This window comes from Muntiacus reevesi, chromosome 1 (assembly GCF_963930625.1).
Source record: "Muntiacus reevesi chromosome 1, mMunRee1.1, whole genome shotgun sequence".
Taxonomy (NCBI): Eukaryota; Metazoa; Chordata; class Mammalia; order Artiodactyla; family Cervidae; genus Muntiacus; species Muntiacus reevesi.
This window is the reverse complement of record NC_089249.1, coordinates 89,862,010-89,883,756: the sequence shown is the minus strand read 5'-3', so window position 1 is coordinate 89,883,756 and position 21,747 is coordinate 89,862,010. Positions and strand designations below refer to the sequence as shown.

Genomic DNA, 21,747 nt, shown 5'->3' with positions numbered 1-21,747 from the left:
TTTGTCCCCAGCAGAGGGTCAGGCCCAGGTCTGGAGATGGTATATCAGTAGGTCTGGGCTGGTGACAGTCTTCTGTGTTTTCTAAAACTCAGACATGATTCTGACACTGAACAGACTTGAGGAGACATGGTGAGAGTGGGAAGTTCGAGGACAGGCCACAAGACCCGCCAGCACTTGGGGGGATATCAACCAGGGAGTGTTGATCAAAAGTTATTTGATAATGACCTTTGGGCACATCATTGATAGACTGGGCTTCCGGGGGATACAAGCTAGGGCCTGGACAGTACACAACCTTGTTACAGAAAAGACAAACTCATTTCAATTATGACATGATATTCTAAAGAAATACATTTAAATGTTCATTCTTGATAATGCAATTTTTTTCTTTTGGCTTTCCTAGCAGGAAGGTGAGATCACACAGTTCTAATTAGGCAACATTACTAGCACTGCAAATTGATTACTTGCTTCCAGAACGAAAGGGAGAAAGACATCTTGGCTTAAACAATAAAAAAGGATTAAAAGAAATTCCCTTGAGTCCATCTTGAGATACCATCTGAGTAAAAGAAATGGAATCCTTTGATTGCATAATTTAAAGAATTAAATTTAGTTTAAATCTTTAAGTATAAAAATGGGGTTATGTTTACATTCCTTTAAAGTATTTGTGTGACTCTGGGAAAATTACTTGAAGCCTCTGTGCCTCACTCAGTTTTCCCATCTAAAATGGGAAAAATAACAAAACTCATATAAGATCTTTTTAAGGATTAAATGGGGAAATACATTAAAAGCATATAGCATAGTGCTCTGAGCACATACCAAATATTCAATAAATAGCTGGGAAAGTTTTAGACAAATAACAAAACAGTGCTACTACTTATAGATAGTACTAGCTTAACACTCAGTGCTTCTAAAACAGGAGCAGCATGGCATGATTTAAACTTAATGCATATTAGTCAGGCCTCTGAGAACCAGGGAATTTTCCTGGGTTGGGAAATAAACCACTCTGATGACAGAACACATTTCTTGGCTATTTGAAAGATTAACTTCAAAGATCACTTTATAAATTCACCTCTCCCAGCGCTTATTTGAGTCTCTCTGGATAGCTACATAGCCCAGCTTGGGAAGCGTCTGCCTTGCTTTTGAGGCAGAGAGAAAAATAAGGGGGTCTTGGAAGCACTGTGATCCAACAGTGCTGATAATTATTCACCCATCAGTTCGATAACTGAGTGTCTACGCTGTGCTGAGCGAAGTGCTAAGCGTTGGGGACACAATGGTAAATAAATCTCTTGTCTCCAAGGAGCCTACGTACAATTTAATGAAAGAACAGATGTGCAGATATGTGTTACACGTTAAATGATAAGTGCCAGGATTTGGGGTGTGCAGAGCATGCCGTGGGAGCAGAGGGGAAGGGCCCCCCTTGAGACCACACAGGCAACTGGACAGATGCTGATATTAGTCATTTGGACTTCATGAAGGGGAGGGCGCGTTTAAGGGAGAGGGTAGTGAGTTTTGGCCTTGTGATGTTGTTTGAAGCACTTGTACAATATCCAAACCAAGATGTCCAGCAGCAGTTGAATGAGTGAGTCTAAAACCAAGGAGAGAGGTCAAGGTTAGAGACCCAGACTGGGAAGTTATTAGCTGATGGGCATGGATGATAAACTACCTTGGAAGAAGGTTAGAGCCGAGAGATACTGTGGAAGACTGACATTTAAAGGGTAGGCAAAGGAACAGAAAGAAGAAAGGAAAACTGAGAAGGAATAGAGAGGAAGAACAGGAGCGCAGAGGGGAGAGAATGAGCAGAAAAACAAAAAACCAAGAGAGGATTTTCAAGATAATCTCAGTACTTTCAAAATAAAACTTTAATGACAGTTAGCTGCTATTCCATAAAAGGATCGTCCTATTTCAAAGAATTTGCAGTGTCTTACACATGTGTTAAAAGACTGAGAAAATAAATTAGAACATTAGAATGCACACCCATTGCTAAAACTACAGAGCACAATATAACTTCTAGATAGTTTGAAAGGCACTTGGGGATTTTTTCAGTGCCTCAGAGCATCATTATGAACCCTAATGACTGTTGTCCTGTTCACCTGTGGGAGCACTGATCAGTGGAGAGTGAATTGCCCTCTGGAAAAACCAACTTGGACTCTGAATGGGAAGACTGACTAGCAGCGACAAGACAGAGGGATATCAGGATCCCAGCTCAAGCTAGGACGCCAGCTGACCCTATCAGAGACCAAAAGAGATCAGAAAGAATTAAAACATTTAATCCTTCTAGCTCCCCCGACCCCTGTGTGTATATGCAAGAAGGTCATCTACAGGGAAGTTCAGAGAGCAAATCAACCTCCCATCCCAATATCCTAATATACTAGAAATGATGGTGACATCAGTATGCATGTTTTTCAAAACCTCTCAATAGCCATCCAAAAGCTTGGATCTGAGTTCATAATGATCAGATCTACACCTAAAATAATAAGTTTAATAGAACCAAGAGAAGCTGATTTACAAAACCTATTTCCAAGACTGAGCCTTCCCTAAGAGGGATCCTCTCAGCTTGAGGAGGGATCCTAACTAATATTCTAGGCACAGGGGCTAAATGGACTGTGTGTCTTCCCTGGGCTCTGGTTGTAAGGTCATGCCATGCTTGTGACTTAGCAAGCTGTCCATTCTGCTACCATCCTAGTCAAACAAGTAAACTTGAGTCGAGGTGTTAGAGGATTGCTCTCTCTAGACAACCAGATTCGGGCACTGCCATGGCCACTGATGATCTGACAACAAATGAAAGCTTTTTCATAACAGTCAAGACAGCCAACATGGCAATAATTCCCCACTGTCCTTGCTGAGCGAGTGGGACTGCTGGATTTAGGAAGGCATTTGCCAAGTTGCACATCTGATGAGAAAGAAGTGGGGAAAGAGGTGTCGATAAAGGGAAAGGAACTGGCTGGACGAGGGCCGGGGCTGCTCGCTGCCACTTTGCCTGTCTGCATGGCAGTGGGTAGCTGTGGTTATGTCTTCGTGAAACTCGTCTGGAGTTGGAGGCTATTCATCATCGTCATCACTGTCATCATTGTCCTCTTCATCAGAATTATCATCGTCATTGTCGTCGTCTTCATCCTCTTCATCGTCATTGTCATCATCCTCCGTGTTTATCTTCCCAGAAAGCACATCCTCAATCCAGTCTTCCAACTCCTCAGCTGTGGGCAGGTCATCATCATCTGGAATCTCCATCCACACACTGTCAGCCTGCATCCAGAGACAGAATGAGTGTGAGAGTGAGTGCACGAAGGATCAGCCAGGCCAGAGGCTTCCACGCGACTGTGCTGAGTGAACCCCAGGTCACTTACACTTATCAGGAATATGTGCACATGGGATCTTTCCGACCCAGGGATCGAACCCATGTCCTGCACAGGCAAGCGATTCTTTACCACTGTACCACCTGGGAAGCCCATTAAACAGAAATGCTTAGTAGCAAATGGTACGCATAGTATCCTGTTTGTGCAATATAAAAGGAAATCTATATTCCATTGCATTATATATAATATATATATTCCACTGTTTTTTTAATTTTTTAAAAAATTGTTTTATTTTATTTATTAGACACACAGCATGTGGGATCTTAATTCCTCAACCAGGGATTGAACCTATGCTCCCTCCATTAGGAGCTCAGAGTCTTAACCACTGGACCACCAGGGAATCCCTCCACTGTTTGTTTATATTGCCAGTTAGCAATGTTCTTTTTTTATTTTTTAGCAATGTCATTTCACTCTCTTGGTAGATGTTCAGTTACCTGGGAAATTCTACATTTATTATTTTGTAAACTAATTTTCAAATTACTGGGCTTCTCTGATAGCTCAATTGGTAAAGAATCTGCCTGCAATGCAGGAGACCCCAGTTCGATTCCTGGGTCAGGAAGATCCCCTGGAGAAGGGAAAGGCTACCCACTCCAGTATTCTTGGGCATCCCTTATGGCTCAGCTGGTAAAGAATCCGCCCACAATGTGGGAGACCTGGGTTCAATCCCTGAGTTGGAAAGATTCCCCGGAGAAGGGAAAGGCTACACACTCCAGTATTCTGGCCTAGAGAATTCCATGGACGAAATATGGTCCATGGGGTCACAAAGAGTCAGACATGACTGAGCAACTTTCACTTTTTCACTTTTTTAAATCACTAATAATGATTAAAATTCTGCTTACATTAAAACAGTTTAAAAAGAGAATGGTAGGATATAAGGTGAAAAGCAAAAGTATTTTTGGTTGCTCTGACCCCACCCCTGACTCAGACTAGGATCGGTCCTTGTTGGCAAGTCTCCTGAGCTAAAGCTTGCTAAAGCAAGGCCAAGGGTCCTGCTCATTTCATGAGGTGCTAGACTCCTATACAGGATCTCACAGTCTGGGCTGTGTGGCAGAAACCAGGGCAGGTGGAAGTTATCTGAGCAAGCTTTCACGAGGTATACTCACATCTGTCACATTCACCACTCCAATCTGTGGCTTGAAGAGGTCAATCTTGAAAGTCTTTTCCCAATAGGCAACAAGCTGTAGAAACAAAAAATAAAATTAGACAGCAGGCATCATCCCCTGTTCAAGCCACTTTTTGTGGCTGGACCCACCTGCCATGCCATCACAGTAATGAGGCCACCATTGGTTAAAGGTCTCCAAAGCAGCTGTGGGCATGGAGGAAACTGAAGACTTGGCATTCAGCATTTTAAATAAGCATTGAAAAAAGATGTCATAACACAAACTATGAAAGCATGTAATATAAAACCTTCTACAGCTGGAAGGAAGAATATTACAGAGATGGTCCAAAGTTGTTTCCCAAATTCCCTGTGGTTCTTTTATAGTTTATGTGTGGTGAAGGAGTCATTCCCCTCCACAATATCTCACTTAAAAACCCCTTACCTTGAGCCTGTTTGCTCGTGAGATGTCTAGGAAAGCAGTGGTATGCTGTAAGTGGGCATGCAAGAAAGAAGAAGACTTCTCCATTCAGACAGACTTGGGTTCATGTGGACTAATATCTGACTGGGGCAGGACTCAACGAGTAAGGGGCCATGGGGTAAGAAAATGGAGATATTCAGTGGTAGAAAGTCTTCCAAACAAATATATGGTCTGATGGGGACTAGAGGATAATGAAGAACTTGGACATCAGAAGTCTGAAGATTTCTCATTTGCAAAAAGCAAGGCAAACATAGAGCAGGTCAGGAGAAAAGCAGACCATCTGTGAGCTTGCAAAACAGAATAGTCCAGGTAAATGAGAATTAAAACCAGGTAACAGCTAAACAAACAAAACTATAATTTATAGCATCTTATAAGGCCATGACTTTGTTATGGTTGCCCAGAATTATGACATTGGCCTTAGGTGACATGGAATTCTCTGCCTTCGATTCACTCATCCTCTATGTAGGATTGGGTTCCAGGACCCCTGAGATCACTGACACCCTTCATTTTTGTATATTTAATCATAGTTTGATCAATTGTGACCTATGCAACAAATGATAATTCCTGGAAGAAGATAGAGATCATTTATATTCTTTTTTTTTTCCCCTATTTTTTGTCTCACTGAAAAGCATGTGGGATCTTTGGTCCCCCGCCAGGGATGGAACCGTAGCCCCTGCAGTGGAAGTGTGGCATCTTAACCACTGGACCACCAGGGGAGTCCTTATCATTTATATCCTAATGATAGCTAGTATTGAGTATCAGCATTTAGCTCAACCTAAAGTCTATTGACTAGTAGACCAAGCTTTGGCATCACATAGACCTAGGTTAGAAGATCATATCTACCACGTACAGCTTAAACCTCTCCAGTTGTCATCCCGTAAGGTAGGTATTACAATGGTCTGTACTTCATAGGGCTGTTGAGAGGATTAGATGAGATGATGCATGTAAAGAATTTACCATAGTTCTGGGCATATAATAGAGTAAATATGAGCTACATTCATTGCCACTGGGCTCACATATTGCTACAAATTCTGTTTATTCTCTTTAAAATGAAGCATAATCTAGGCTTTGATCATTGACCCAGCAAGAGTTTAAGGGCCTTACACATTCAACAGGTGCTAGATATTATGCTAGGAGAGCATGATGAACAAGACAGACAGGGTCCCTGCTTTTCCAGAAGTTGTTCTTAACTCCATGCAGAATGTTCATCTCTAAAGGTTTATTACTTAGAAACTCGGGTTGCCCCAGAGTGATGGTCCCCCTCAGAAAATGAAAGAGGTTAGAGCAAGGAGTGGTAGGCAGCTATGGAACCGTTGGCAGAAGAATTTCACCCACACTTAAGTGGGGCCCAGAGGAACTCTGGCCTCCAGGGAGTGAGAACAGTAAGTCTTACCAGGTCAGTGTGGGCACCAGGCCTTAAGTTCAGTGCTGTCCCAGGGGCCAAGATCTTCACATTGGGCAGAGGCAGCCACTGGGCTTCTGCAAGTACCCCTCCTATTTTACCTCCTCCTTTGTGCATCCAGTTCTCCCGCTAAACACAAACATGAGACTGTGACGGTGACCAAGGACGAGGTCCCAGTCTGAGCCACTCACCAGAGGAAAGTCGTCGGGGTCGATCCATACGATGCTCAGGTCCGGGTTGTCTGTGTTGTCCCGGGCAACCTGCTTCAGGATCTCCAGGAACTCATAGCCATCTGAAGCAGGATGCAAGAAGGTTGAGTAAGCTCTGCAAATGCATGGTTTCTAAGAGGGAAAGCAGAGTGCCGCTTTTCCTTAAGGGTTCTTTAGGTTATTTGGCGCATACCCTCAATTCCAGGATTATTCTACAAAATGAGCCAGATGAGAACTCCAGACACAAAGAAGCTTATTCAAAGGAAATGGTAAACATCTTGAATAAAGAAATTAAATGTTTCACAGGGAAGTGCCTGGTTGTAACTCAAAGCTAAATTCCATTTGCTAAATTGCCTGTAAAAACTGACCAGCCGAGTAGTCAGAAAGTGCAACCCCAGAACAGAGAAACTCCAGTCTGGTGCTCAGCGCTCTGCGCCATCTCTTAAAACGGATAATTTGTTATCCCTCAGAGCTCCCCAGAACACTCACTCTGTTGACCAAGAACTTTTAGCCTGCATCCTTAGTTTTCTACAAGTTCCTGAAACGTTCAAACTAAGTGGGCTTCTGACTGACGTGTGCATGCCAAGTCGCTTCAGAGTGTCCGACTCTGTGTGACCCTTCACTGCAGTCTGCCAGGCTCCTCGGTCCACGGGATCCTCCAGGCAAGAATACTGGAGTGAGCTGCTGTGCCCTCTTCCAGGGGATGTTTTTGCCCAGGATCAAACCCGCATCGCTTACATCTACCTGCATTGGCAGGTAGGTTCTTTATGACAGTTGGTGTCAAAGCTCTGAGTTAGTGAATGGGGTCCCCTTCCTCCCTCTCACTATTTCCTTGAGAGCTCTGCCCTCTTCTTATTCAATTCACAGCATTCATTGCCCCTCCAGGGGAAGGATGATTCCTATGAAAAGCAGATACAAGCCTCATTAAGACAAGCTGATGGCTTCAAGAGCACAGAAAGCCTAAACCTTGAAGAACTGAGAAAGAAAAATTTTATGTCATAAACAAAAATTTTGTTTAGTAAGGAAAAAAGAAATGTTTATTAACAGAAAGCATAACCTAAACCTTCAGCATCCCTCTCCCCAACTCCCAATCAGTAAGAAAGAGTTTAGGTTGTAACAAGTCCCTGAGAATAAGCTCTGTACCAGTGTGTATGTGTTTGTGTGTACAAGTCCAAGTGCTGGATAAAGCACACCCATGTGTCCACATGTAAAAGCTCCATGGTTTCTGGGAATCCCAGAGTATACGGGACTCATGGTTTGTTTTAGAATAAAACTCAGGAAAATGGAAAGACCTCAGAGTCTCTTGGTGAACCCTCCGGTGCAAGAGCCAGAGAAGACTATAAGGAGGTCTCATTGAGTTCTCTGGGGGGACATAGATGAGCTTGAGGGGAGATGGATCTGAAGAGGCTCAGCAATTGGGATGAAGGGGACCAGTGATGACCTAGTAGCTCAGACAGTAAAGCATCTGCCTGCAATGCATGAGACCCGGGTTCACTCCTGGATTGGGAAGATACCCTGGAGAAGGAAATGGCAATCCACTCCTGTATTCTTGCCTGGAGAATTCCATGGACAGAGGAGCCTGGTAGGCTATACAGTCCATGGGGTTGCAAAGAGTCGGATACGACAGAGTAACTAACACGCACATAGATATAAGGAAGACCTGTCCCCATGCCTGGGTGGACCACATACTGAAAAAGAAATCTATGGCATCCGGTCAGTTTGGCTTCCCTGTGGCTTAGTAAAAAAATCTGCCTGCAATGCAGGAGACAGGGATTCCATCCCTGGGTCAGAAAGACCCCCTGGAGAAGAAAATGGCTATCCCCTCCAGTATTCTTCCCTGGAGAATTTCAAGGACAGAGGAGCCTGGTGGGCTGTAGTCCATGGGGTCACAAAGAGCTGGATGGACATGACTGAGCGACTAACACCACCAGTCAATTTGAACCCCTCTCTGCAGCCTCTGTTGAACACGCCTTTCCCCTCTCCAGGCACCCTAGCCTTTGTTTGGCTACCTGGGGCCTCTTGAGAAGGGTTTTTCCCTTCACTTCCTCATCCCTAATACACTCTAGGCAAAATGCACACTATTCTTAGCAACTCTGCTTTGAGCCGGTATAATCTCTTTAAGTGTAGCTAAATCATACTAAAGATTCAGAGTGGACCCCTCAGCCCTTGTTACCTGGAAGGCAGAGCTACCTCTAGCAGAGAAGAGGGTCTTTATGGCCTGCAGCCCTATCCTGCATAGATCTGGGTGATCTGGGTGATTTTTCCATCTATCTTCTGAATTATATGACAAATTAGATTGTTTGACAGAGATGGATGGGGGTTTGTGCTTCAGAGTTTATCATCTATCACTGTAGGGGTGGGAGTGGAGGTGGGGCTATTCCTCCGGCAGCCCGTAGGTGTGGCTGAGAAGGTCGCTCCGGAGTGCCATTGGCTGCTGCTACCTGGACACTATGAATCTGCCTTCTCTGGGCGTGTTGCTGTCGCAGGACAGGGAACTATGCCACCTGGGTTAGCTGTGGGTTTATGTATCATCAATACACAGACTGCATTGGGGGTTTCTCTCAAGAGCATCAGTCACCACTTTCAGCAGCCAAGGAGAGATGAATGGCTACAAATAAGGTGCGGCTGCCAGCACCTCTGGAAAGTGAGCATCACATGTGACAAATCAGAAATTCACAAAGAGGATGAAATTCAACAATACAGTCAGGAATTCATGTAGAAAGTGAAGCTGAGGTGCCAAAGACTGACTGATGTAAGGGAAGGCATACGCGGGTCTAGGTACGAGTGTAGAGGACAGAGATCTGAACAGAAGCCGAACACACGAGATGGCGCTGCTTGTTCTGGATGGAAAACCCACATATCACGATTTATAAATAGGAATGTACATACAGGGACATTTCTGTTTCAGAGCAGGTTTGGGAATAAAAAGAGAAAGATTGAAGGAACAAAAATTGGGTCCTGCAAGAAAAATCAAATGATCTGGAGCTTTTACATAAACAAGATAAGTCAAAATTGTGGTTTAATGCTTGTTTTTAAGAATACAGAACGTTTTTTTGTGAGGAGAATATTCTTTGTGCCTATGGAGGAGTGAGGAAAGCTCAAAAAACATGCCTCAATAAATTAATAAATGAGTTGCCATTAACGTTGGGATGTTTCATCCAGAGTCAAGGGCAGTTTTTGACATCCCAGATGATGTATTCTGTAAAGGGCCTACTCCCTCTGCATCCCTGAATATTTCCAAGAACAGAACCTGTTCTTTAGGGAGTCAGCCCAGCTTAATTCTTAAACATGTGGACACTTGGGGCAAATGGTCCAAATCCTGGGTCTGCCATTTGGAGTGTGACTTAGGGCAAGTCATTTAATGTCTTGGTTTCTCGTCTGTAAAAGGGGGATGATAACAATAGTACCGATTTTGTGAACTGATTGTTAGTTAAATGAGTTAGTGTCTATAACACTTAGATGGTGCCTGACACAAAGTAAGGTTTAGCTATTATTCTTCTGAAATTCTCAGACACTCTTCTGCCTGAATATAAGGAACCTGGCCATTCATCTGTTTATCCAATGCATATGTCTTAAGTGCAAGGATCTGGGCACAAGGGTGGGCTAGATACAGTTTTGGCCCCGTGTGGCAGAGAAGACATTTTCCTGTGCAGTTACACCAGCAGGTGGTATATCATAGAGTGATTCCTTCTGGTCCCTGTTGCTGATTCAGTGATTGAAGGCTGCAGGGGTGGCTATAGCAGCTGGTTTGACTATGAGAACCTTGCCTCAGTACAGGATTAAAACAAGGCTTACCTACTTTGTTTTAAAGTCATTAAGCTAATTTTGATATTCCTGATCCAAGGCTCGCAAGCCCTGTTTACCTCTGTTAAACCCCAGCCTTGAATCCTTGTTGGAATGAATTCTCATTCATCTGTGAAAGCAGAATTAAGACAGCCACACTGGCCTCATATGTCTTCAGTCACTAAAATTGTAACTTACAAGTTCAGTTTCTTCTTAGGGACCACTTCTGTTTCTTTATAAAACAGGTATCCTGGAAAAGGGACACATCCACTGTGGACCCTCCCTTTTTGACCAGGAAGGCAAGTGTTGGGAGCCATATTTCACTTTTGTAATTCAATGTTAAGCACAAGACTAGTTCACAGTCGCAACTATATGAATGAATGAATGAATGAGTTTGAAATTAATGACCATTTTCTTATCAATAATATACCCAGCTTTGAGGCCTTTTAAGATTGTGACCATGTATTTCTCAAAAAGAACAGCCTGTAATTCTTTTTTAAAAGATAGATTAAGAAAAATGAGGAAATATTATTATTTTGAGATTTGTAGACTAGCAGTTATTTCACCACTGAAAGTAGAGAGCTATTCTCTGTGGTCATTAGTTGGAGAAGCCGCCATTCTCAAAGCCAGAAGGGATTCCCAAACATTCCACATATCCAGGCAGGCTCCACCCAGAACATTTGTCTGTCTTCTCTCTTGAATGTTTCCAGCGCTGAGACCCTCTGGCCTCCCTAAAGGTCTAGTACAGAATCAATAACCCAGACAGCCAAGAGTTGTTTTCTTTCATCAAACTGAAATTTCCTTTTTTCTCAGGGAGTCCATCTACCAACTTCTTCCTCTATGCACACAGGGCATTGTTCTTTACGTGCAGGAAGCCTGTGATCATGTTGCCCAACCTTGATTTTACCAGTATTTCTCGAGCATTTACTGGCTACTGGCTATTAAGTACTTCTGCATTTAATCTTTGTATGTAGTCCTGATGGAGGGTAGGAAGATGTTATTATCTCCATTTTAAAGAGGATGAAATTCAGACACAGGGAGAGTCCCTGACTTGCCCAGCATCTCACACCAGCAAGTGGCAGAGCCAGGATTCTAACTCAGGTCTTTGGTCTACACCTCAGGTTCTGTTTCCACAGCCCACAGCATGTGGTCTCCACACACTGACCCAAACTGCTGCATCTTTTTGCTCAAGTCTGTGCTTGAGACTTGAGCACCAGGAGTGAAAGCATCCACGTGAGGGAAGCAAGGGCATGGACAGCGGGAGACACAAGGGTGGACCTGGGGGCTGATGGGCTGCCTTTGCTGGCCTTTGCCTCCCCCTCACCAGGAGTCATGGGCCCCTTCCCCTCTTTCTAGCCTGTAGCTGAGCCATAGCCTGTTCAGTTGGTTGTCAGTGATTTCCCTGAGTGTGCCTGGAATCTCAGAGCTGGATCCAAATAAAGAAGAGGGGCCAGTGGTAAAGAATGCAAGCAATAGAGATGCAGACATAGAGATCAGACTTATGGACACAGGCGAGGGGAAGGACAGAGAGGGTGAGACGAATGGAGAGAGCAGCATGGAAGCATAAACACTACCATATGTAAAATATATATGTGTGTATGTTAGTTGCTCAGTCGGGTCCGACTCTTTGCAACCCCATGGACGGTAGCCCAGCACGTTCCTCTGTCCATGGGATTATCCAGGCAAGAATACTGGAGTGGGTTGCCATTCCCTTCTCCAGGGTATCTTTCCGACCCAGGGAGTGAACCCAGTCTCCTGCATTGCAGGCAGACTCTTTACCTACCGTCTGAGCTACCAGGGAAGCCCACGTAAAATAGGCAGCCAATGGAAATTTGCTCTCTGACTCAGGAAACTCAAACTGGGGCTCTGTAATAGATGACATACGTACACACGTATGTGAGGGCTAAGTCGCTTCAGTCATGTGCAACTCTTTACAACCCCATAGACTGTAGCCCGCCAGGCTCCTCTGTCCATGGGATTCTCCAGGCAAGCATACTGGAGTGGACTGCCATTACCTTCTCCAGGAGAATCTTCCCAACCCAGGATCGAACCCTCATCTCTTACATCTCCTGCATTGGCAGGTGGGTTTTTTACCATTAGCGCCATCTGGGAAACCCCGGACATATGTACACCTATGGCTAATTCATGTTGATGTATGGCAGAAACCAAACCAATATTGTAAAGCAATTATCCTTCAATTAAAAATAAATAAATAAATAAATAACTCAATAAACTAGATGCAGGTTTGATCCCTGGATCGGGAAGACCCCCTGGAGGAGGAAATGGAAACCCACTCCAGTATTCTTGCCTGGGAAACCCTATGGACAGAGGAGCCTGCTGGGCTACAGTCCACGGGGTCACAAAGAGTAGGACACGACTGAGCCCAATGCGGTGAGAGCTCTGATTCCTTCCGTGCCAGACGAGGCTGGACCCTGAGATCCCACGACCCAGAGCGGAGGGCTCAGGCTGAGCCAGGTTTCCCACGGCGAGCAGGAGGCCTCTGGGAATCACATCTTTGTGGGAGGAGAGGATGATGATTACGCTTTCCTCCTTCCCAGGCAGGGAGGGCCTGGTGGGAATGAGGCTGCACAAGCCCTGGGGGACCCAGGCCAGTCTCAGCCATGCCAGAAGCCAGGGCCTGTCTGGCAGACACACGTGTGTCTCAGACCCAGCAAGGGCCGCAGTAACAGGTCCAGGCCCTCTGCACGCTGCCCACCAGGCCCTCACACTGTCCTCCCGACCCATCCTCAGGGGCTGGCGGCACTCATCCCATAAACACGCTGAGAGACACCCCCGCCGCCCCCACACTGCTACCCCAGGTGCAGTTATGGGACTCGGAGTCTCACTCCTGGACACAGGCCTAGGCTTGGGGAACCGGGCTGGATGGCCAAGTCCTGTGACTATTGCTTCTGAGGGAGGTGCCACAGATAAGCAGGCATCACGTGGCTTGCAGATTGTGTCTGGACTTAGAAGACCCTGCACAGGCCACTTAACCTCTCTGGGGCCTCTATCTCCTCAACTGACAATGGAGAAAAAAGCTCCGCCACAACCTTGGGGGCTCGTTGATAATAATGATACTATTGTTATCATGCCAGGCACTTGCAGAAGAGACTGCAAAGATTTTCCCTGTCTTCTTTCTTTCCCACTCCATCAGCATTTAATTCATGTCAAGTATTCTTCACTATGTTTATCCTTCGTTAATAGGAGGGCTCCAGGTGTCATCGGGTGGGTATATTCTGTGTGCCCACATGTATCAGACCCAGGGCCAGATGCTGGGACACGAAGGCGTGGAGGGCAGTCACCTGAGAGGTCTCCTCTCAGAAAGGCCCACTCAGTACCTAAGCAGCCGCATGGCATCTGAACCTGGGCCCTTGGGAGCCATGGGAGACAAAGTTGAGAGCACACCCCAGACAAGGTGTCCCTCAGTCACCTGTTAGAGAGAGATGGGGGGCATGATATGGGCCCCGCAGTCCTGAGCTGGCCCTGAGACATTAGAACACCCCATCACTCCTTACCACAGCGCTCCCTTCTCTGTCTCCCAGCTCTTACGCAAGTGCATGCATGCTACGTCACTTCAGTCATGTTCGCCTCTTTGCAACTCTAGTCTGTCAGGCTCCTCTCTCCATGGGATTTCCCAGGCAAGAATACTAGAGTGGGTTGCCATGCCCTTCTCCAGAGGATCTTCCCGACCCAGGGATCGAACCCTCGTCTCTTATGTCTCCTGCATTGGCAGATGGGTCCTTTAGTACTAGTGCCATCTGGGAAGCTCAAGCTCTTGGGTCCTGGAACTGGTGGGAAAGGCAAACGATACAGGAGCAGAGGTGGCGGTTACAGTCCAGGGCTTGAGGCTGGACTGCCTGGGTTGGAATCCCAGTTCTACCACTGATTAGTCACGTGACTGAGGGATGCTACTTAACTTCTCCATACCTTTGTTTCCCTAACTGCATATCAGGGAAGATGATAATGACAATACCTATTGCTTACAAGGGCTTCCCTGGTGGCTCAGTGGTAAAGAATCCGCCTGCAATGCAGGAGACACGAGTTCAATCCCTGGGTCGGGAAGATCCCCTGGAGAAGGAAATGGCAACCCACTCCAGTAGTCTTGCCAGGGAAATTCCTTGGACAGAGGAGCCTGGTGGGCTACAGTCCATGGAGTCACAAAGAGTCAGACACATGGTTTAGCGACTGAACAACGATGACTGCCTTTAAGCACAGGCCTGCCGTGAAGATGAAATGTGCAGATATTTAAGTGCTTGGAACTATATTTAGCAAGAACTGCATTTTAAATTTGATCAAATTTGAATTTGGAAGCTCAATTAAGCAGTCAGTGTTCCTATTTGAGGCAACTAGTGTCAAAGACATTTTACAAGAACCTGAGGCTGTTGAAACTCAATTGGAACAAGGGCTTGGGCTCTTGCACTCGGGGCCCCTCACTGGTTGTATTCCATATGCTCAGACAGCAGCCTCAGTGCATCTCCAGCTAGTTACTGCTAATGTCCCCGATGCCCTTGGAGGATATCTATCCAGCATGAGCTCACGTAGAAATGCCACTTTGTGACCCTTTCATCCAGTGCTCTAAAGAAGATGTCAGGCTGATGCAGACACCTTTGGGGGCAGCAGGGGAGATGGTTCATTTTCACACGTGTCAAACAGTAGATCTGGCTGTATTCTGAGTGCAAGAGCTGACAGGAAGCTGTGGAAGAGGAAGCCGGGCAGCACCACAGGGCTCTGGGCAAGACCAGAGAGCTGTAACGGTCCTTTCCAGCCAGGCCTGCCTGCAGTCGCAACAGGGAGGAGAGCTCACCGCAGAAGAGATCTAGCAGTTGTGCTCAGGGCCAGAGAGCAGGCAGGGTCTGCAGCCCCTGAACACAAGCCCTCTACTGGGACTGTCAGAACCGCTGGGAGAGTCCTTGAGAGGCCAGGTCACTCGGAGAGACCTTTATTACTGCTGCTGCTGAATAATCGTAGATTCCAAATCTGGTAGCATCAGTGGGGAGGAAGTTTGACTTTTCTTCATTGATCGGGCTCTCAAGCTTCCAGGTGGCTCCTTTCTCCTCACTCCCACTTCTTTTTCTTGCTCTCTTGGCTCCCACCTCCCCCATGCCTTGCTCAGAGCCTGCAGCTGGCTTGGGCGACCCCGGGGAGGTAGTGTGGTTGGGTGGACAGTGCCCAAAGGAGCCACCAGAAATCTAAGCTCCTGCGCCTGCGCTGCCTCTAACCGTGCCATCTTGAGTGCTTCACTGAACTTCTTTGGGTTTTTTCAAATGTTGGAGATGCAGAGGGTGGTGAAGGACAGCGGAGAGGAAGGAGCGCAGGCTAAAGGGTCACTCAGACTCCACAGGGTAGTCATTCTGAGGGGCGCGGCTTTGTGGTTCAGGGTGGGGCTTGGCACCCAGTCAGCGCTCAGCTTGATTCCAGCCCCACCGCTCCCCAGCCAATCAGCTGCTCTGGGCCTCCTCAGCTTCATCAGTTGTAAAATGGGAATAAAAGTAGTACCTCTCACACGGGGTTACTTCATCTAAGAATACAATAAGTCATCACCATCCTCATCTTCATCAGAGTCACGATGTGGTCAGAGGTCAAGAAAGCCTGCCAGAATTTGAATCTTGGCTTGAATACAGCAAGTGATTTGGGCAAGTCATTTAACCCTTAAGAATCACTTTTCTTATCTGATGCTGGGAGGGTCATCATCATGCATATATCACACGGTGGCTTTAAGGACCAAATAGGACCACCTCCATAAAGCTCACAGCACACTTCCTCCGGACTCTTAGCTCTTTAAGAGAGCTGTATTATTTTCTTTGGTGAGTGGGTAGGGGTTTGGTTGGTACAGTGGGCCACGCAGAGCTTGTTAGCAAGAGCAAGGTATACCAGGAAGTACTGTCTGGGTAGGAATGAAATTCCTAGTCCTGCAGTTAGGCGCCTCTGCCCTGGTTACACATCAGTGACCTGCAGTAATGACTGACTAGTCAGGGACTTCACGGAACAGCCTTTCTCTTTCCCAGCCCTGAGCGGGCCAGTGCCTCCACCCCCTCCCTGAGGGAAGATGCTGTGAGCTCGTCCTCCCTCCCCCACCTCCACCCCCAGCGCGTTTCTTCCAGCTTCCCAGTAACAAGCCCCAGCATGGGCTCCTGTGGGGCAAGACACGGCTTCGGGCCCAGGGATATTTGCGCAGGGAGGAGGTGGAAGTAGTTTCAGGAGCTTGATTCATTACAGCAGCAATCTCGGTCAAACAGGTTCCTGCAGCTTCTCCGAGGCCTCTTTGTTCCATTGTTCCAGAGCCAGACAGGCCTCCCCACAATCCTGGGAGGGGGCAGGGGGTGGGGAAGGAAGCCCCCTGGAGTCTCGCCAGCAGGCTGCTGCTGATGGCCATTTCATCTCTGTTCACACAACACCAGGGATCCCATTCTGTTTGATTATAGCTTGTAAACCTTGGGCAACTGGCTTCTTTGCTATCTTCTTCTCCAGGAGCTGGGGGTAGCCAGAATTGTGGGGAAAAGCTGGAAACATATTGATATTTTTTTTGGACATAGATTAGGTTTTCTTGAAGAGTTTTCCCAAATCTGCAAGTCAATGATGGGAAAACTGGGACATCGGTGAACATTCCAAAAAATTAATGAAAAAAAGGGGGAGGAAGTTTTCAGATAATTTGGAGTATAAATTTGTTTTTCATACAAGGAATATTATTTGACCCTAAAAAGGAATGAATTATTGATACATACCACACACAGATGAATATTGAAAACATTATGGTAAATGAAAGATGCTAGGTACAAAAGGCTACATATTACGTGATTTCATTTACATGAACTATCCAGAACAGTCAAATCCATAGAGACAGAAAGTACATTGAGTTGTTGCCAGCGGGTGGAGGAAAAGGGAATAGGAGTGGCGCTAATTGAGATGAGATTTTTCTGAGATGATGAAAGTGTTCTGGAATTAGATAGTGGTGAGGTTTGCACAACTTTGTGAATATAGTAAAACTGCTGAATTGCACTTAGAAAAGGTGAGCCTTAGGGACTTCCATGGTGGCCCAGTGGCTAAGACTCAGTGCTCCCAGTGCAGAGGGTGGGTTCCGTCCCGGGTCAGGGAACTAGATCCCACATGCTGCCACTAAGAGTTTGCATGTCACAACTAAGACCTAGGGTAGCCGAATACATAAATATTTAAAGGACGATGTATCTTATGGTATGTGGATTATACCTCAATTTTAAAGATTGCATGAGAAAAACATCTGGGTTTCAGTTTGTAAGAAACTGTGGAGGCTGATAGTGTTTTACCAAACAAACAAACAAAATGCTGGTCAGACAGTGAAGAGTTGGGCTCGGTCTCAGTCATCAGCATATCTAATCATCTGCCCACAGGTATTTATTAAGCACCTACTCTGTGTCAAGGCACGGACAAGAACCAGGTATATATTGATGAATGGGACAATTGTCCCCTCTTTGTGGCCTCCCACTAGCCCTCCGGCAATTTGTTGAACTTCTCTGACCCTCTACTTCCTTATGTCTTTATGAATGAATATATGAGAGGCTGAGGCAAATACTATACAAATGTGTCTTACCCGGAAGAGCGGTTCCCAGACCCCACAGGGCATCAGCACGTGGCTCGGAGCTTGTTTCAGACGGTCCCAGGTGGGTTGGTGGCGTTGTCAGGTTGGGAAACCCTGCCCAGGTACCTCATAGCCCAAAGCCTGGCTGCTTAGCCATCCTAACGGATGTTCCCTGCCTTCTCTGGTTGCGTTCTAGATTGTCCCAGGTCTTCCAAAACACACTTCAGAATCACCACTTACCCTTCCCTTTGGGAAACTTTATTCACAGAGCACTGCCGAAGGAATCCAGAATTTTACCACCTGCAAAATTAATTTTTCCTGCACTTCACTCTCCACTGGTGTTAAAAAGAGTGAAACCAGGAAAAACTTGAACAGGTTAACACCCATTGATAGGGTCATTTTGTACAGAAATAAGTTACTTGTTTTGCCCAGTTCTCAATATTTGGCAGAATATTTTCTATGAAGTTTCCCAAGCACAGACAATATTTTGCAGACCAAAGGATACACAGTTGTTATTTTAAGGTAGGGTTGTAATTCATATAGGCTAGATCACAACATTGGTAAATGAAGTTTAAATGTGAACAGAAGTTTACCTCCCTCCCCCTATACACAGGGGCTTCCCTGGTAGCTTAGCTGGTAAAGAATCTGCCTGCAATGCTGGAGACCCTGGTTCTATTCCTGGGCCGGGAAGATCCCCTGGAGAAGGGATAGGCTACCCACTCCAGTATTCTTGGGCTTCGCTGGTGGCTCAGGTGGTAAACAATCTACCCGCAGTGCGGGAGACCAGGGTTCGATCCCTGGGTTGGGAAGATCCCCTGGAGGAGGGCATGGCAAACCACTCCAGTATTCTTGCCTGGAGAATCCCCAAGGACAGAGGAGCCTGGTGGGCTACGGTCATTGGGGTCACAGAGTTGGACACGACTGAGCGACTAAGCACAGCCCCCACATACGCATACACATCCTTAAAGCTAGCATGTTTTAATATCCTCCCCCTCAGTCCTTGGTGCTTCTTAATAGACAGGCAGCTAGGCAGAAGGAGGTGCATACTCACTTAGTCGCTCAGTAGTGTCCGGTTCTTTGCGACCCCATGGACTGTAGCCTGCCAGGCTCCTCTGTCCATGGGATTGTCCAGGCAAGAGTACTGGAGTGGGTTGTCATTTCCTTCTCCAGGGTCATACTCTTAGCTGTGTGCATACTTGAATGTGGAGTCATACCTAATAGGCTACCACCAGGGGGCGCTCGATACCTCCGGTTGCGGAAGACCGGAAATGACGCAAGAGAGGGTGAGGGCTGACAAAGGAGAGAGGTCAGTTTTGGTCTAAGATGCCTAAGAGTGGGGACAGGGGGTAGGGTTCCTACCTGGGTCACTCCTCTCCGCAAAGGCCACAATATGGATTCCGTTCAAATCATCTTCCTGTGGGAGAGAAGAATCAAAGTTACTCTCTTGGGTGGAAAGATACCAGGGAGTGAGTCCCGGACAGACTCAGAGGCTGGAATGGAAACGGGAGGCGATGGAGCGGGGTGGACGCAGGGGCACACATTCAGGAAGGGAATACCGATGAGCCGCGGGGAAGACTGTGTGGAGTTTAATCAGTGGGTTTGCAACACAGGAAAACACCAACCACACACAGACATTAGCATGAAAAGGGCCTCACTCCCGTCGGCTGGAGGATCCAGGAGAGCAGCAGTAAAAGGCAAAATGAGGAAGAATGTGAGTTTGGTTCATCAGGAGCTCTGAGAGCCACAAAGCATTCTGGACACAGCTCCGTGAGTGCGTGAGTCGGTCTGTTTCAAGAATTCACCGTGAGCAAATATAAACAGCGATATACCAGATTATAGAAACTTGCAAATGCTGCTAACAGATCCCCAAACTGTCCTCAAACAGGTAGCAGACAAGACTATGAGATAAGTGAGGATGTGGGTCTGTTTTGTTCACACAAGAATCTACATCTGTGTAGTGCTTTTGTTACAGACATCTCTTATTGAAGAAGCAGAACCTGTGTGGTCAGTTGGGGCGCTTTGCTGGGTATGACCTCCAAGTCGTTTCCTTGGGGTCCTTTCTGCTTGCCAAAGCACGATAGATCCTGAGAGTGGGCAGCTGCAGGAGAACTCTGGAATTTAGACTTAGGGAAAGTTTAGGGTGTGACAGTAAAAGTATGTGTGGAGGCTGGGATGGGGTAGAGAATCTAGAGAGAGTGTTTCAAATCCAAGTGCATCTCATGTTTCTATGTCCTGAGCAGAAAGGATTGTATATACACTTTGTGTCTCCTCTGCACTGATTATTCCTGCAGAAGGAGAAGCAAGAGCTTGGAGGGGCCCCTCTTATGAGAAATGTGAGCCTCAGGAGACCTGGAGAGGAAACTGTGTGAGAATGAGGTACCAGGGACAAATCTAAGTGAATATGATTGTCGCTGACACCAGCAGAGGGATTCACTAGGTGCCCCGAATGTCATATTAGAATCATCCTAGGGAAAAAAAATAACTCCTGGTATCTCAAACCTCTCATGATCTCTGTTTCCATTTCAGTTGATTTTAATGCTGGTGCAATCCTATCTAAATGCTAATTTTTTTTCCCTTTGAGTTTGGAATGGACAAAAACCTCCAAATGGTCTAAGAGAGATTAAATGGAAAATATTATTATTAAAAACAAGAGAGTGGGCACTGCCATGGTCAGACTCTGGGGAATTGAATTTTACAGATATGTGTGTGCACGCATATGTGAGTACAGGTTTATTATACAAATCCGACGGCAACCAGAAGGGGAGTCTGAGCTTTCACTGTTTTACATTTGCTGTTACCGCCAGACAGAATATCCTGATCAGTGCTCATTAGGCTACCCTGTGTCTCTGTCTCCTGTCATCAGTTGGAAGTAAGCAGTGTTAACTCTAGGAAGAAGGCTTCATTTCTGTGTCCCCTTCTACACTGCATTTGCAAATTAGTTTTAGAATTAAGAATCCATATTAATTTGATAAGAAGCTGTTTTTAATATGGCTGTCACTCCCCAGGCCTGAGATGGCCCCTGGATGAAGAACCATAACCCAGAGAAAGAGCCTCTTTCTTTATGGATCTCAAAGATTCAGCACACAAACCTGTATTGAATATCTGCAAAGAGGCAGTTGCTTCTCAGTGCCAGGTATCTTCAGTAGTAAGCTCACAGAGCAAGAATCCATGGTCAGGCTGGTAAATCAGGGTTACTCAGTGTGAATCCAATGTGCAAGGTGGGGGAAGAGCCAAGCTGACCATCCACCGGCCTGAGAACACCCCAGGGGCTTTCTCTGAACCCCACAACCTTTGCTGTGCAGATCACACAGTTAGCCATCACATTGCCTTGAAAATAACCTTTTTAATTGCACAAATCTCTCTCAACTCGATGGCAGGCTCTCTGAGGGAAGGGGTTATGGCTTAAAATAATAATGATGGTGAAAATGGCAACAATAATATTTGCCACTTGCCACATAATGTATCAGTACTTTGTAAATACATTATTTCTGAATCTCAAAGTCTGATTCCTATTTAATGCTTCAAGAATTGAGTGACTTACCTAAAGCCATGGAGATGGTACATGACATAACTGGGATTCAAGCCAGCTCTGTCTGACCCCAAAGTCCATTCCTTTTCTTTCTCCATGACGGGGTCCCAAATAGGCCACTGTGACATAAAACTGTTTTGGCTGAAGGCATCTGAATTCCTGAAATCCTTTATCTGCCTAAAAGCAGAGCCTTCCCAAGAACGTGGTTGTCATCACTCAGAGAGACATTATCACAAAATTATCATATCTGCCATCTACTCTCCTAAGGGCCCATTTATCATTCAAAAGAAGTCATTTTGTTCTCCTAGAAGTGCTCCTCTGCCCCCCCACCCTACCCCCATTCCC

General features: G+C 46.1%; 1 protein-coding gene across 1 annotated transcript in view; it reads right to left on the bottom strand.

Moving 5' to 3' along the window:
- Positions 1 to 1,834: 1,834 nt before the first annotated feature.
- CASQ2 (calsequestrin 2) overlaps positions 1,835 to 21,747 on the bottom strand; it is a 74,203-nt gene continuing 54,290 nt past the window's right edge. Inside the window, exons 8-11 of the mRNA XM_065927176.1 lie at positions 19,233 to 19,287; positions 6,521 to 6,621; positions 4,454 to 4,528; positions 1,835 to 3,240 (exon numbers count right to left, since the gene is read on the bottom strand). Coding sequence (XP_065783248.1) covers positions 3,037 to 3,240; positions 4,454 to 4,528; positions 6,521 to 6,621; positions 19,233 to 19,287 — 435 coding nt within the window. The 3' untranslated portion in view covers positions 1,835 to 3,036. The remainder of the gene's footprint in view (positions 3,241 to 4,453; positions 4,529 to 6,520; positions 6,622 to 19,232; positions 19,288 to 21,747) is intronic.